Source organism: Eretmochelys imbricata, chromosome 2, assembly GCF_965152235.1.
Source record: "Eretmochelys imbricata isolate rEreImb1 chromosome 2, rEreImb1.hap1, whole genome shotgun sequence".
Classification (NCBI taxonomy): Eukaryota; Metazoa; Chordata; order Testudines; family Cheloniidae; genus Eretmochelys; species Eretmochelys imbricata.
Window position 1 is genome coordinate 258,467,757 of NC_135573.1, and position 17,847 is coordinate 258,485,603.

The 17,847-nt window shown below is 46.9% G+C and overlaps 1 protein-coding gene across 2 annotated transcripts in view; it reads right to left on the minus strand.

The window, feature by feature from the left end:
• Positions 1-1,292: 1,292 nt before the first annotated feature.
• The window catches only part of CRHR2 (corticotropin releasing hormone receptor 2), a 255,839-nt gene continuing 239,284 nt past the window's right edge, over positions 1,293-17,847 (minus strand). For both annotated transcript variants that reach the window (XM_077809521.1, XM_077809522.1), the window contains one exon: positions 1,293-1,433. In XM_077809521.1, coding sequence (XP_077665647.1) covers positions 1,293-1,433 — 141 coding nt within the window. The remainder of the gene's footprint in view (positions 1,434-17,847) is intronic.

A 17,847-nucleotide genomic window follows, 5' to 3' on the forward strand; every position in this document is an offset into this window, starting at 1 on the left:
CCTGCTTTCTTCTTCGCTACTGAAATTGAGTGTGATGAAAGGAACTGTGCCCAGCAATGGGATGTCATCTAGGCTCTGCTCTTCAGGGATCGGATGCAAAGAGAATACCCTGAGAATGGAGGAATTTCTTGTTCCTTTGAAGGGCCCTTTTGCGGTATGTTTTTTTCAAGTGGGTTCTCTTTGTCCAAGATGTTTTGTTGCTTTCCATTTCCCATGCTTAGGTATCAAATGCTCTCACTAACACCCAGACCCCATTTCCTCTTCCTCCCCAACCTAAAAAGCCATCTTGATCAATAGAAACCAACCCAGAATAGTGTTTATTATTGAAAATATACAGTATTTCTGAACATCACATAAAAAGCCTAGTAGATACATTTGCTCTAGTTCAAAACACAAAATAGAAAGTCCTCGTGCAGCACTTTGCACATTCCTCGTAATTCAAATATCCCCGTCACCATCAGCGTTATGAGTTTTTACACAGCTTCCCTTTTATTTTATTATTTTGAAACCCAAGCAATACAGCTGAGCAGATCCTCAGTTGTCCTTTCCATGCCACCAGGTAAAACAAAGAGGTCCGGTGGCTGCTTACACAGTTTCAAACTATTCGGCTAAGCAGAGATGAAACACAGTAATTTATAGAGAGATCCAGAGATACGGCTGAGTTTGTCCGTTTCAAAACCTCATATGTGAACAAGGCTGGGTGCCAGCAGGACAAATAGCTGGCTGTTAAATAGACCAGTGATTCCCTAACCCAGAAGAGGGAGCAGTGGGGAAGATACACACATCCCGATCCCCCCAAACACCTGCCAGATCCCCTTTTGCCTGCTCCCTTGCTCACTAGGCAAGACTTTTACCAAGTTCAAAGAAGGAGACAGACAGACGATCTACAGAACAAACCTGTTGAAATCATTAGGAGCTGAAGTGTGGAATGAGGCGGGCAATTTGTCAAAACAGTCTCTTTAACCACAATCCTTAAAGAAAAATGAAATCGATTGTTCCTTCCACCAGGTTTTTCCCCTTTGTCATTAGATGCTGAAAATCTCCGAATGGGGCTACCAGTTTTAAATCCCATTGTTCCTAAACCTGCTCCCCTCTTCTCCCCCCTGCACTCCTTTCTTTGTTATATTTTTGGCCGGTTGCCTTAAAGCAGCCTCATATATAAATGGACAAATGTCCACCAAGACACAAGGGAGCGTCTCGCTGCAAGAAGAGCACAGTGCTGAGAAAAGGAGGAAAGACAGACAAAAAGGGGAAGAGGGAAAAACTCTGAAGGTGGCTGGACGTCTGTGTGGTCAAACTGCTGCCGTCTGTTTGATGCTGTGGAAGCTGATTCTCGTTGGGGAGGTGGGAATCGACATAGCCCGTGCCACGCGCACCCGCAGGGCGTGGTGGTCCTGCCAGCGATGCCAGCGTTTTCTCGCGGCCGAGCGGACCTGAGGGCAGAGAGGGAAGGGTGTGAGTATTCAGAAGGAACCCGCTTCTCCCGTGAAGAGTATGCTGTCAACTTGAAATCGAGTCAATTTCAGAAAAGGGAGGTCCGAGTTCTGCAATGACCCAGAGTCTCCTTTGCTAATGTTGAGGGCTTTACGGTCTAGCTTATGTGCGTCTACAGCCCCCATTACCACAATACTAGAGCACCTCATAATTAAGGCCCCCATTTTGTCATGGGGATTTTTAGTACAAGTGACAGGCACGTCAGAGGCAATAAAGTAAAAATTCACAGAAGCCCGTGACCTGTTTGTGACCTATACTAAAAATAACCGTGACAAAACTGGGAGGGAAAAGGCTCCAGCACCCATTCTTGCTGCTGGGGCTCTGGGGTCCCCCGCCACCCACGGTGGCTGGGCAGTTGTAGGGACCCTGGCTGGGAGTTCCCAGGGTCCCCCAGCCACCCATGACTTGGAGCTGCGGGGTCCCTCTGCCACCCATGGCTTGGCACTCTGGGAGCCCCTGCTGCCTGCAAGAGCTGGGAGTTGCGGGGCGCAGGGGAGCCCACTGCCCGCGGTGGCTCAGAGCTCCAGGGGTCCCCGCCCACGGGGATACTCTGCAGCTCCCAGCTGCTGCAGTCGGTGGGGGGCTCCGAGCCACCGCGGGCAGCAGGGGACACCACAGCACCGCAGGCTGAAGTCACGGAGGTCTCTGGAAGTCATGGATTCCATGACTTCTGCAACCTGCATGACCAAATCGTAGCCAGAACCGGGGCTATACTGCAATGAAAAACCCGTGGCTGGCTCAGGCTCACGGGGCTGTTTCATTGCAATGTAGGCTTCTGAGCCCAGGGTGGGGCCCGGGCTCTAGGATTCTGTGAGGCGGGAGGGCCCCAGAGCCTGGGCTCCAGCCCGAGCCCGGAAGTCTCCCCAGCAATGAAACAGCCCCGCAGTCCACATCGGCTGTCACAGGCCAGCCGCGTGTGTCTAGCTGCTGTGTAGACGTACCCTTAGAGCCTCTTTATGCCGCTCCAGCCATTTTATTGGGTGTAAAGTGGCAACAAGGGTCTCATCCCTGGGTTTGATTCCTGTCTTCGCCACACAGTTCTTGTGTGACCTTGGGCAATGAGTTAGCGTCTCTGTGCTTCATCTCCCCCTCTGTAAAAGGTCTGATAATGCTTCCTTTTCCCCCACCCTTTGTCTGGTGTATTTTGGGTGCAGGCTCTTCACAACAGAGGCTGTCTCTTACTCTGTGTGTGCACCGGCATGATGGGGCCTCGGTTTCTTTTGAAGACTTCAGGCGCCACGCTAATACAAAATCATAACACACTTGTACCTAACAATCATAGCCAAATGTCTTCAGATCGCAGTGTGATTTTGAAGGTGATGTGTCCCTGTAAGCTGCTGCCCACTCCCAAACTTGCACATACTATAAATTGGGTGCTACCCACATTCCCTGTTTTCCTAGTCCAATTTCCATAACCATCATAAAAAGAGACTTGAATTATGAAATGGTGATTTTTACCCATATAAAATAGACTACTGACCCCTCCCTGGGGATGGAGTAGGTCTCTGCAGTTATGTCAGAAGCAGGCTGATAATGCTCAATTGTTAGTTGATTCATCGGTTCTTTTTATTGACCGTGTCTCGTACAAAAAGAAACCGCTGGCCCATGGGAGCGGCAGAAAGACAGATGCTGATGTGTGCTACAGAGATGCAGAGTGGAGAGAAAGTCAAGTCATAGCCTGGAGGCTTGTTTGCCTCTGATGTTGCCCATAGGCAGCCCAAGGTGGTTCAGTATAGAGCAGAGAAGGGATATTTCCCCCCCTTCTGTTTTTAGGTGAACACACACAATAATGATATGAGCATCACCGTCATGGGAGGTTTTAAGAACAGGTTGGACAAACACCTGTCAGGGATGGTCTAGGTTTCCTTGGTCCTGCCTCAGTGCAGGGAGCTGGACTTGATGACTTCTCAAGGTCCCTTCCATTTCTATGATAACACAAGGATGGCACACAAACATGCTGTGGGTCACACAGAATCTAAGGGGTAATGGGGCGGTTGGAACTATCCTGTACTGAACGTGGGCTTTCCCCTTCCTTCCTTTTGCAGCACATTCGAGATCTCCCTTTGCACATTCCACACTCACACACAGACAAAAAGTCACCAGATGCTGAGATTTCATTAGGGAAGAGTTTCCTCCCAGAGTGAAATCCACCCCTGTGCAGGAGACCAACAAAAGGCCTAGCTCCCACTTAAGCCCACCTAATCAGTGAATTTCACACACACAGCCCACCCCGTGATACAGAAGGACGCTTGTGTGGCTGTACTATGTAGCCTGATAATTATCTCGCAGACAGCTTGACAGTCCTGACATAACTAATGAACCCCAGGTGCTCGCAGAGCAGCACTCTAGTGGGTCATGGAAATGATGAGTTATTTAATGGCCCCTGTATGCTTCTGAGCAATCTGTTTTGACCATCTGGATAATGAAGCCAGATTAGGTTTATCAATTGAGCTTCAAGCCAATCAAGTCAAATAGAGTGACCTGGAGATAAAGACGTGAATCTGAACAAGAAGTGGTCCGCACGCGTTCATGAGACCGCTCTTGGCTTTAGAAGTGTGAGACAGGACAACGGGCAATAACAGCAGTGCTGAGCTGTACAGCCGAAGCTGCCATGATGGGCCATACGTGTGTAAATATGCTGCATGTTTAAGGAGATGAGCCGACACACACCTGGCAGAGCCACTCTGAATCCGACGACGCCCAGTGTGGGTTAGAGTCACAAGGAAAAGTAGACAGGGTGCCGCTGAGCATCACCAGGCCTAACTTTTAGGCACCTGGACAATCACTGGGATTCACAACACCTGAGCTCCCTCTACCACGAATGGGGAGAGACGGGTATCTCAGAATGGGATTCACAAAAGCCAACACACTAGGTGAGGAGCTGCCTCAGCTGGCCAATGGGCGATGCCAAGGGGAGGGATACATGATAAGCCCCATCCCTCCCAGAGAGAGGCACCTAAAGCCTGGGCTGCCAGGAGGCACCTCCCTGAGTTTGGGATTCCCAACTGCAAACTCTCTTGGCATTAGGCACCCATGTCATTGTAGCAGGAGGTGATGGTGCCACTGTCTACCTTCTCACTTTCATGCCAGTGGTTACGGTGGGAGACACCTGGGTCAAGCCCCCCCTCCACCTGAGGGGAAGCACAGATGTGAGTTGGGGTCTGCCACCTCTCAGAGGGGCGCTCTCACCCCTGGGCTACAGGATATCCTGATGTGGGGCTGCCCCAGTCTCTCCTGTTGAAGCGGTTCCACCCTGGATTATTAAAAAGAGGCACTGGAGCAGGAGAACTGGATGCTGGGCCAGCCAGCTCCCAGGGCAGAGCTCTACCCAGGAGCCTATGGAATCGCTCTCTCAAACTCTCCCCGCTTCATCATTTATACAGTGCTGAACATCAGAACACCCCAGGGCCCAGTGGGTAGAGCATATACCAGAGAGGTGACAGATCCCTGTTCAGACCCCTTCTTCTCAGGCAATGGTGGGACTTGAACTGGGGTCTCCCACATGCCAGCTGAGTGCTGTAACCACTGGGCTGAAAGTTTTAAGGTGGATGCCATCATAACCTCTTCCTCTGGCTGTTTTGTGTAAGCTCACCCTCTAGGGCAGGGGTCTCAAACACATGGCCTGGGTTATTTCCTGCAGCCCGCCAAGCTGCCCGGCAAGCTCCCTGAGTCCCCCCAAACCCCACGGAGTTATTTCCTGTGGCCTGCCAGGGTCCCCTCCCCCTACTTCCCCTCCCCCTCCCCCCAGTGCGCCGCGTCCCTACTCCTCTGCCTACCTGCAGGTGCTTCCCGCCACCAAACAGCTGTTTTGTGGCACTTAGTGCTTTCCAGGAGGGAGGGGGAGGAGTGGGGGAGCTGTGTGCTCAGGGGAGGAGGCGGAGAAGAGGTGGGACAAGGGCAGGGATTTGGGGAAGGGGTTGGAATGGGGGCAGGGAAGGGGTGGAAAGAGGCGGGGCAGGGGCGAGGCCTCATGGAAGGGGTGAAGTGGGGGCGGGGCCGGGGGCAACGTGAGGGGGAGGGTCAGTGATGCGGCCCTTGGGCCAATGTACTAGTCCTCATGTGGCCCTCGTGGTGATTCGAGTTTGAGATCCCTGCTCTAGGGGCCTGATCCAGGAGGTGAGGTCTGACCACTTTTATGGGCTCAGGTCCCACAGGAGAGTTAGGTGAGGAACATCTGTCTCCCCTCAGTTTGTGCACGGTACTAGGGCTCAGGCGTCCAGCTGCCTGGCATGAGGTGGCCATGTGCATGCTCGGAGGCGAAACATAGGCACCTAGGGAACTTTTACTGCAAAAGTCTACGCGCCACACGAGTTTATTCACCTACGGCATTTGGGGGCAGCCGAGTGGGGGCTTCGTGCATCCCAGTGGAGCCTGTTTCTGGAATTTAGGTACTTAAAGTGGCAGTTAGGTGCCTCAATCCTACCGTGCCTCTAGCCCGATCTAAAGCCTGTGTCTAAAGCCCAAGCAGAAAAGCGTAATTCTGAATTTACCTCTCCTCACCATGCTCAGCACTGAAACTCCGGCAAGCGCTCAGCTAAAACTGAACTTTTGTATGGAGCATTTCAGGGGAAAAATAGCTGTGGCGGGAACAGCAGCATGTTAAAAAAAGCAACGAATACAGCCTATGGTGAAAGAAAAATACCATCGACCTTTAAAAGTAATCTGCTTGACACCTGAATTGATCTCTTTACGACAGATGCTGTGCCTCTCTATTTAGCATTTTGGGAGTCAATCATCAGCTCCTAGCAACAGCATTAGTATATCAATGACCTGACATTCACAGCACTAGCCTACCACAGCACATGGAGGCATAAAGCCACAGACACCGGCGTCAATGGTCGAAGCGCACACACACAGCTGGAGAAATCAAAATTACCACCTTTGTCCCTATAAGTGTCAATCACTTGAGATAACAGAGGTTGTCTGTGCTATTAGATCACAGAGTCCAGTTCTCCAGGCTGCAACTGTTTGGTCAAACCATTTGTTGCAAACAATTTATCATGTGATTTGACCCTTTCTACCCTTTGCAAATTGTGAACTGATCCTGCCCTTCCTGAATTTGTTCATTCCTTGGAATTGTTTGTCAAATACTATTTATCAACACATTTGGGCCTATGGGTTATCATGGGTTGTTCACTATTCAGTTTGTAGAATCTGGGCTGTGGGATTGGTCACAGAAGTCACCTGGTTATGGTTTTGGATTCCTGATTGAATGACCTACCCCAAGCATTCTCAAACCTTTGCATACTATGGACCACATCTTATTGGAGAGAGTCCTGTGGATACGTCCATTCCCACTACCAGCCATAGGGACCATCATGGAAGGGAAAGAGAGAGGGATAAAACCTGCAATACTCTCCCTTGACCATAGTAGTCGGCTAATTTCTTGCAGCCATCAAGTAGAAGTGTGTGCTAAGAAAAAAGTGGAAGCAGAAGAGCGTAGCTGCCTTCCAGATCTGTTTTGGGAGGATGTTTCATGTGTCACACGCAGAATGAAAGAAAACTAGATATGTTTGTACCATCCTTGACATGGTGGGGACCCAATCACTTGGGGCCTCTAGGTGCGAGGGCAAAACCCATAAATAATAATAAAGTAGGAAAAGGGGTGGGAAGGGCCTTGGGTTGAAGACATGAAGCTTGAACATGATCTGGTGGAAAAGAGAGAGCAAATGGATGCATTCAAAGAAGGGGCAGCTTGGTGAGATCAATGGGAAATGATCTTGGATAGAAGGGAGGTGATATAGGTGTTGGGTAGGTAAGAAAGGAACAGGCTGCAGTAGTTAAGGTGGAATGACAACAGTGATGACCATTGTACCTGATTGTATATGATCCCGGACTGTTCAACGTTGCTTTGCTAGTGGCTAGGTGGATACAGCTTCTAGACTCAGAGTGCCTGGTCTACAGGCCACTGAAGTAAATGGAAAGGCTCACACTGATTTCAATGGGCTTTGGCTCTGGCCAAGAGTTATCACAATGTTTCCATAAAAACAAGTCCAAGTGATGAATTCACTAACAAGTTCCATCTGCCTTCTGCATGGAATGAGCTCATGCTATGTTCCAGTTCCCAGCATTGTGCTATGAACTGAGATAACTGAATTTACAACTTGGATTTTTGGTAACAAATGGATTTGTGGGATGACTCCTGGAGAAGCTGGGTGGAAGTTCCATTAAATTCACCCTGTAATCTAGGGGAGAGGACAAAGTGTGCAGCATCAAGTCTCTGACTTTTTTCGTCGTTCGCTCTGTGCACCAAAGAGGTTCAGAAGAGAATCTGACAGTTATGCAGGAAGATCCTCTAGGTTAGAATCAGAGCTATTAACTTTCAGTTAGTGTCTCTTTCATCTCCCCTGGCATGCAACCAGATTGCCACTCCTTTATTTGCATGGACTGCAGCTGCAGCAGTCTGGGTGTTAGGTGGGCTCTTTTTGCCAGTATACTGTCTGTCTGTCTAAGTCCCTCACCATTGTATCTGAGGACCTACAGGAATTAGAAAAACAAGCAGGTCTTTGATTCTGGATTCTTGGTTTATGCTCAAAATTTAAAGTTTGGATTAAAAAAACCCATTAAAATTATAATTACTTGAAATAGTCCCCTGCAGCATTACAATCTCAAACAAGACACCATCTGCAGTAAATGAGACTCCCTGTCAACTGACCAGTCATGTTCAATTGTTCCAAACCGTGTAAAGGGCAAAAAGTACACTAATTGCGCAAACAAGGAAAAGTGCAATTAGATCTGAAACATTCACTAGCTCTTGTCGATGAACAGACACCTCCATGGCTTCCCCGGAATCAGTTGTCCTGGGGGCTACCCAAGTCTTCTGTTTGGTAGTGCAGATCACTGCTGTTATGATGAAAGACAATCTCACATGTCATCAAAGCCAATGGGTGTGCCAAGCATACTGATTCAGGCTCAACAGCGGGAGCAATTAAGTCTGTTCATGTAGTAAAGATATATTGCTGCAAACAATGGAAGACTACTGCCCAAGGCAATAGGCCACATGACAGGTCAGAGCTAAGAGGACTGTGGGGCTTCCTTGGTTACAAAAGTTTAAACCAAGAACAGACCTGACTCATATTATTGATTTTTCACCTTATGGAAACAACTCTACAGGGTTAACGACTCAAGCCAGTGGGGCAACCTTATCGATAGATAACTGGGGCAGCCAGTTTATTACAAACATCATCTCTATTTAAAGGAGCCCCCAGTTAGATATTGCCATTGGTTAATAGCTCCACATACACAATATATGTTGTAAGAGAAGTAACCAAATTTAATAAAAGTCAAAGCTCCTACATGAATTGATGCAGTTGATTATTTAATCTTATGAAAAGCAGCTCACATGGCCACTTTTTCATATCTGCAGATGGTGTGACCCAATAATTTAATGTCACATAATTCTTTCCTTTTTTTCTAATATTTTTTTCCAGTTCATCATATTACAATTAATCATTTTTCAGGAAAGTAGCCTTTTGGCACCAATTTAGCAAATCCCGGTAATGAATGGATGGGTGTTTGCCGCTAATCAGACTGGACCTCTGGGGTTTATTTTCTAAGACAACCGCAGCAATGTGTCTCTATGCATGAAAATCTTCATGAAGACAGTGTGGGTTTTGCATAGTTTTAAGGACACACAGCACACAGTGCAGACATCAGGACAAACCCAGCGGCCCCCGCAACTGCAGCATGGAATGTCTAGCAGACAGCAGGACCGGCCCACGTCCACAAATGGGGGTCAAAAGCACAGGGAGCCTACTCCTGGCACCGGCACCTCCTTTGGGCCACAAAGCTCCTTCCACCCTAGTACAGTTTGGAGCCACAGGGTCAAGGGTTGGGGCTCCACTAGTCACAACATCCCTGTCTAGGGGAGAGGCAGGATCCAGGGTATGTCTACACAGCAAATGAAGTTGTGATTGCAGCGCAGGTAGCTACACTTGTGTTAGCTTTAATCTAGCCAGCGCGAGTAACAGTAGTAGAGAATAGGTAGTGGCATGGACCCTGAGTATGTATCCAGGGTCCCCAGCGGGCTTGTACTAGGACAGATAAGATGGGGTAGTGTGGGCTCACTACCACTGTTCCCCACACAAGCTGGATTTAAAGTTGGCATGGGTGTTCCTACTCACGCTGCAGTCATGCCTTCATTTGAAGGAGAGGTTACTGCAGCCCTGAGGCTGTGCGGCTACTCTGGGGCCTGAAAGGGAAGATTTTGTCGCTCGCACGACCTTGCACTAAAGGGTAATCTCCAGTAGCAGTTCTTATATTCTCTTTGTAGGCCACCAGCCATCGGGCAGTGAAACCAGTACTGGATACACAATTAAACCTCCACCCACAGAGTCACATTCATTCAGCGGTTCTGAGGCACTCCCAATACATGTCCCTCAGGTTCAGAATGAATATGTTTTGATAGATGGCCAGGTGGATGACTAACTATTTAGATGGTGATTCATAGCTGGCTGCTATAATGAACAGGCTTCCAAGCTGATACATTCACTATAGGCTACTTTTAGCATAATAGAGTGTGTGGAGACAGATAGTGCCTGGGCCAAAAGGGGAAGATACTCTGAATCCAAAAATTGGACAAATTTATCCTTGCATTGTACCTAATTCCAAGGCCAATGAGATTAGCCATTCCAACCCTCCCTGATTACTCTTCTTTGCTAACTCATCTGTTATCTATCTGTCTAATGATGTAATTTCTTAATCTGGTGCTATCAATTTATTAAGCCATCTATTCTATGGCACTCTATTGTACCATCACTACTTTATGAGGATGGAGTTGTTATTCTCCCAGAAAAGCTGGTGACACCCCTCCAAAGGGTTCCAGAATTTGCAGGATTGCGTTTTTCAATCATTCCGACGACTCCTCTGATGGCTTTCTAAGATATTATAAAACCCTTAAACACAAAAGCAAACATGTACTTGCATCTACAAGAGACATTATCCTTCCCCCTCACCATCTTAGCAGGTCCTCTTGTCTCCATCATGCAGCTGATGAGGCAGCCAGGTCAGAGGCCAGTCCCACTGGTGGAAAACTCATTTGGAGTCTGATCAATAGTTGCCCGGAGAGATTTTTCTCTTCCTGTGCTGTGGATGTGGGGGAGTCTAAGATATTATCTTCTCCTCTACCATCATATCCATGAGGTCTAGGTGAGCGGAACGGATAGGAGTAGGGGGCAGGCTGATACATTCAGAATGTGAAACAGGGCAGAGTTTCTCTCTCTTTTCTGATGTTTTCAACTTTCATTTGGGAGGAGACCGACTGTATTCGAGGTGGTCAGGCTGACACCGTGTAGACAATGTTGGAGAAGAAGAGGGCAAAAGCTCAGTCTTCTTTTAGTAGGGTTTTATCTAGCCTCACTTAACGAGGCAGAAAATATTCTGGGAATTCAGTGTCTAATTGCTTGTGAAGGGACACACATATCTCAAGGCTGAAAAAAGAACTCCAGGAAGGCACTGGGGGCAATGTTTTGAAAGTCAACAGAATTTAGGCTTGTAAGTCACTGAAGTGCTTTTGACAGTTTTGTCCTGGGTTCTTTGTGGATTTCCCTTCTTGCTTCCTTTTGAGGAGGCAAGACATCAGCTGCCTTTAACTAGCAGTACTTAGATAACCATACAAGAAAATACATAGACAGCATTGTTTAACTTTGACAGTCTCGCCAAGTATTGTCTGGGTTTCAGAACTCCCTTTTTTAGGGAAGATCATGGAGACAATAGTTATGAGACTGTTCTGGTTGCATCTGGAGTCTATGAAGCTCCTGGATCCTTACTAGCTAGATTTGAGACCAGGCTATGACTTGGAGAGGAGTATGACATTTTTGTCTGATGATCCATTTGTAGAAGATGGATGCCAGAAAAAGCATCCACACTGATATTATCAGATCTATCAGCAGCCCTTGAAACCAGTTACTGGGAGTAGTTTAGCCCACTTGCTTACAGTTCCTCATTGAGGGGGTGGGTGTGGTGTCCCATCTGGCAGAGCCTAGAGGGCGGTATTGGGTATATTATTTTCTTCCCCAAGGACTCTCAAATGTGGGATACAGCAGGATTCAATCTTGTCACCTCTCCCATTCACTGTGTAAGCAAGGCCTCCAGGAGATTACAAACGCCTGTCAGGGATAGTCTAGATAATAGAAAAGGAGGACTTGTGGCACCTTAGAGACTAACACATTTATTTGAGCATAAGCTTTCGTGAAGCTCACGATGTAGCTCACGAAAGCTTATGCTCAAATAAATTGGTTAGTCGCTAAGGTGCCACAAGTCCTCCTTTTCTTTTTGTGAATACAGACTAACACGGCTGCTACTCTGAAACCTGTCTAGATAATAGGTAGTTCTGCCTCAGTGCAGCAGACTGGACTATATGACCTATCAAGGTCCCTTCCAGTCCTACATTTCTGTGCTTCACCTGCCCCAGGTGTAATGCCATCGCTTCCTATCTACCCAGCCAAGTCTTCATACCACTCTTCTCACCATGGTATATGGTATACCTTTTCTAGTGTGGTTTACTGTCTCAAGGCCTAATCGAATCCTTGGATACCTAGGTATGGCATATAGAAAGTAGCGTCCTTTTCCCTTTGCAGGTAGCCAGGGAATCGACTATCCTTTGGACCCCCCCTGTGCATAGGGCCCATTGGTGCAGCATGGCGGTGCCTGTCACTGCACCCCGTCAGTGTGCCTTACAGCCTTCTCTGTCTATGGGGCCCACTGGTACAGCGTGATGGCGGCCTGCATGCAGCGTGGTAGCACTTGCACAACGTGGCCTGTAGGGGTCGGCGGGAAGCCTGGGGTGGATGGAAAAGCTGCTTCTCAGTGCACACTCTTCTGTTCCAGGGCACCAGTGGATCCCAGCTCTTGGACACAGTGTTTACCATCCAAGCCTTCCTGGAGGTAATGTTTCCTGTCATGCCAGCCTGCTGGGCTGCCCCCCAAGGGACGTGGGTCTCAGACAGGCACCATCCTGCACTTTCCTCAGTGCCATGGCTCTTGGGGGCCCAGCTCCTACAGTGTATACTCAACAGCAACACTAGAGACAGGCTTCTTCAGCCTCAGGTGTCAAGACCAGACGGAACTGTGACGATCATCGAGTCTGACCCCCTGCATAGCACAGGCCAGAGAATGTCACCCTGAGCTCCCTGCACTGAGCCGGTAACTGGTGGCGCAGCCTGAGTGCAGCTTTTAGAGAGAGACCTGCAGGCTTGCGATCCCAAAGGGCTCCGAATGCACGCTAAGGACTAGTCCAAAGCCATGATCGGTAACGTCACAGGGGGTCAACAAGCATGTGGACAAGGGGGATCCAGTGGATATAGTCTACTGAGAATTTCAGAAAGCCTTGGACAAGGTCCCTCACCAAAGGCTCTTAAGCAAAGTAAGCAGTCATCAGCTCTCATCTTACGCTGCATCCACCTGAGGATGCTTATTTCAGCAGTGTAATATAGTTGCTCTTCTCTCTCCTTCATTGGCCAGTATTCCAATCCGTACATCATGGCTGGCCTAATTATGATCTTATACACTTTGCTCTTTAGTTTACTTGGCTTATTCTTATCACAGAGAATTCCTATCAACCCATACTATTTATATCAAGAGCTCTCCATGCAGCTCTTAACATCTGCATTTATATTTCCACCGTGACTCAATGCTGAAGCAAGGCACTGAAACTGTTGCAGAGTTCAACGCTCTGTTTCTTGAGGTCTTCCTTTCTGGAAGTTATGTTTTAGTCAAACATCAGTTATTGCGCTCAACACTGGGGTAACTGGGTGAAATTCTATGGTCTGTGTTATACAGGGGGTCAGACTAGATAATCTAATGGTCCTGTCTGATTTTAAAATCTATGCATCTATATATACATACATACACACACTCAATAAGTATAAAATATAGTGGAAGCGTGCACCTGCCAGTATGCAGTTTTGCTATACGTGAACACCAAAATACATAGGTATAGAGAAGTCAAACACATCCCTGGGAAGTATAAGATGACCACAGCTCCATCAATTAAAAAAATCAGAAATAATAAAGCTCTTTTAATTAAAGTACACTCAAATCTACCCTATAGAAGTGTTGCATGGAGAAGCAGTTTTCTCCAGAACAACCTCCTGCCAAACTGCCTACACATGCAGCAGTGACGTTTTAATTAAACAAACACGTTACATAAAATTAAATGTGCTGTTGTGACCTGTCAGTCAATTTCGAAGAGTCTTTCTGGAACATCTTGATCCATATTGTGATTGACAAATATAAAAGTTTGCAATCAAGGTTTATCGTTGCTAAGTGGTTGGTAACACAAGTACAGGCATCTGTGCACGCTGTGTCATTTTTCCTACACTCGCGGCTTCTCAAAGGATGCATCAGACCTGCCTATCAGATTAAAAAACTAATTTAAACACACAGGGCTGAATCCAATTCACAGATATGCAAGTACTGTTTGCATTGAAGTCTGCAGGTAGAATTCAGCTCCATGCACCACTTAACATCCTCCTGAAGTGCTGTTTTCAGGATTTAAGTGGTATTTAGGCCTTGTGCCAGGGGTGAATTTGCACCTACATATTTGAGAGCAGCCTGCTAATTGAGGTTTGAAATAGCAGGCTTGAAATCCCACAAAAATGGGTTGTTTTAGGGGCCCCATCCCTGTGCCACTTGATTTCAGTCAGGTTTGAAATATCACAGGGTCATCTTTTCTCATGCTCTTTCCATCCCAGGGGAGGCCAGGATACGCAGAAAGCAACACAACTATGTGTTAAAAATACATTACCCAAATGCTTATGAACCACAACAGAACTTTGGATTCAGTTGGTCTAGTATTTTGGGTACACGTTTGGGTGAGGGCTTGTTTTGTTTGAACTGCTTTAGCCGTCCCTAGTGCTGATGCATAGACATTTAACAATCCAACTTAGTCGCAGTCTGTGTCAAGGCCATGGCAAAATGAAGTTCTTACAAACTGTAACCAGGGGAGAAAGGAAGAGGAGAGGCCCAGTGGGTGAGGCGTGGCAGGGCATGTGTCTGGGGCTGAAGAGACTAAGGTTCAATTCCCAGTGCTGTCATAGACTCCTTGTGAGATCTTGGGAAAGTCACTTAGATTCTTTGGCCCAGATCTTCCAAGGTACTTAGGTGCCTAAATCCCACTGAAATGCATACGTGTGCCTCTATACCTTGAGGGCAGGAGCTCTTCCCTATCTGCCGGGGCCTTGTGGGGATAAGTACATTAAAGATTGTGAGATGCTTGGGTACTACAGTAAAGGGACCCAGATGAATACATAAGATAATTAGCCATATTTGGCCCATTTCTTACTCTCAGATACATGGGGCCAGATCCCTATTAATGGGGCTATGCTAATTTACACCAGCGGCGGGATGTGACCCATGGACTCAGTTCTCACTGTAGTCAATGAAACTACACCTGCCACAACTGGCCCTACGGTTGTCGGTGCAATGGTTGTTCTGTTCTTGGGGCACTGCCCCACTCGAAAACATGAGGAAATGGAGAAGTAAAAATAGACTGCCTTCATCTCATTCTAGGCCCTATTGACAGATAGTAATTTAATAGCCTAGCTCTTCCATATGAAGGATCTATATACACTACTGCCTACCCTAAGGACTGACAAATCATGAGTCAACCCACCCCCTCCGCAAACCATGAGTTTTTAGAAAAATAATGAAGTTGGGGTTCTTTTTATAGGCCTTCTGCTCTCTGAGCCGTTAGGCTATGCTTTTTCACATTTTCAAGTTTTTCTCCACAACCACAAGGGCTGGAAACTTTTTTTTAAAAGAAAGTTGCGATTCTTATGTATTCCCATGACTCCAGTAGCTGGGGCTTTAAGAAAAGCACCAAATATTGCATGAATTAGCAACACAGCATATGAAGCAGCTGCTGTAGTGCCCTGGCTGGTGTAGTGAACATTCCTCTATGGAGGAATACAGCAGCAGTATGATAGTGGCAGAAGATGACTTGAAAGGGACCAGGGAAAAAGTTATCCTCCTAGTGACATGGGATAGCTGCTGACCCTGCCCCCCCCCACATGAGCAGAGGGGGACAAAAGAGTGTTGCGAACGGGGTGGGGGAGGATGGAAAGGGGAAGCAGTGGCTGTGTGTCAAGCTCCCCCCCTCTTTCACACCTTCTGTGCAAACATCTGGGGGATGCGGCATGTCAGGAAGAAGGCGGAGTTAGGAAGCTTTCTCAAGAAGGAAGTGGTAATAAAGACAGGTCCTATTTGTGATGCTCTAAGTTACTGCCCAGGAGACACTAAACTCTAAGACGTAAGGACGTAGTTGCTTAACCCAACTGTAACTACAAGATTTTAGCCTGCCTGGCGAAGGCTGTTATCCAGGCCTTAGGCTAGAGATGATTTCCTGCCACTTGCCTTTGCTTTTGTAACTTACAACACAACTTGCTTTTCTTAAGAGGCTTTTGGATTCTGGCTGTTATTTGGGCAACCCTGGCGGGCTCTTCTTGGAGGCAAGGGAAATTCATTTCTGGCCTCTACTCAGAGGCAGAAGGGGGGCACAAGGTACTAGATCACTCAGTCCCAGGGAGCTCCTAAAACTAGGGTGACCGCCTAGCCACTGTGAAAAAACAGGACAGGGGGTGGGGAGTAATAGGCACCTACATAAGAAAAAATCCCAAAAAACGGGACTGTCCCTATAAAAACGGGACATCTGGTCACCCTTCCTAAGAAACAACCTGTAATGAGCAAGGTGCACAGGAAAACCTCATTGCCTGAAGAAGTGGCCATATGGATCACCACAAGCTGCACTGTACTGGAGTCCATTTTATTTTCCATAAGGATTTACAGTTGGCCCACTTGTTTTTCTTATAGTTTGTGGTAGAGTAGTGACACAGTGTTAGGTACTGTACAGACACAGAGTAAGAGACAGTCCCTACCCCAAAAGGCTGATGGTTTAAATCGACAAGACAGACAGGGAGAGAGAAAGGAAGTATCCATTATTAGTATCCATAGTTCCCCAACATTATGCTGTTTAAGTTTAACATACATTAATATAGCAAAATGAACAGAAGGCTGAATTGAAACGTCATTTTAACTGGCTTTTTAAAATTAAATTTGAACAAAGAATGAGTCTGGAGAGAAGCGATGAGCAAAAATAAGCATCACTTAAACTTCCTTTTCTAGCAAACTTTTGCTAAACTACCCACAGGATTATCTGGGCAGAAGATTGCCACAAAGCATAGAAAGGCTCAGCTCTGAGAAACAAAGACCCCAATCTACCTTTGATGATGCTAGTGTGAATCTGCAGTAATTTTATTACAGTCAAAGCGTTACTCCAGATTGACTTCAGAGTAACGAAGGCAGAACTTGTCTCCAGATGAATAAGGCACTCGGAGATGCGCCTTTCTTTGAAAGCAGTGAGACCATCCTCCAAACAGGCACAAAAGGATCCTCATCTTAAAGTCTTTCTCAAAAAAAATCCCAACCACTCTCCGAATTTGGAAATGTTGCAGCTGATGTTTGAAAGGAGGGAGTGGAGAGACTGCGTTCTCTGAGCCTTTTCTCTATGATCTTTCCAGGTGTGTGTGTGGAATGAAGAAACAGCTAGAAGAGCTGTGAAAATTATCAGGAAAGCGTGCAGCAGGGAGAGAGATGGATAATACAAGTAATTGCATAAAGTCCTACTGGTGAGGAAGGAACATCTATCTGCAGGCACTCTGGAGAGTACTACAGGAACAAAGCAATATCCAGTACTTGTAAAGCAGACAGGATTTAGGAGTGATTAAACTTGGGATGAAATGTTTTCAGGTGAAGAATCTACGATCCAATGCTCTAGACATGAAAGAGACCAACAGACACCACCATATCCATTTCAGCATCCAGCTTTGTATTCAAACACATAACACATCTAGCCTGATAAATCTCTTTTCTGCTGGCAAGTTTCACAGATGACAGATTGTCAACACATCAGGGACTTCAATCATTTTCATCTCCAGTCCATATTGCTTGATAATTGCTACAGACAGTCAGTAGCTCATCAGCGCTCCGTGGGGACAGAGGAACAGATCAGAACACAGAATCAAAAGAGCTTTAAAGCAATGATTTTTCCATACTCCTGTCCTTGCTAAAAGCGGGCTTGGCCATCTAAGAGATGGATTGTTTGTTGGATACAATAAGGCTCCCAATACCACAGTATCTGGGCAAGAATGGGCACATACAACCTTCTGAGATGTGGTACTGTAAGTCCCATCTGTCACAGAAAGCAAAAACAGACCAGCCAAGTAGCTGGTAATCCAGCAGGGCACAAAGTGACATTTAAAAAGGCTGAGGGCTTGTTTGTATGGGGAAATTGACTGCATTAACTATTCTGGAATAGCTTTCGGCACGGACACGACTCTGGGAAAAAAAGTTGATTTT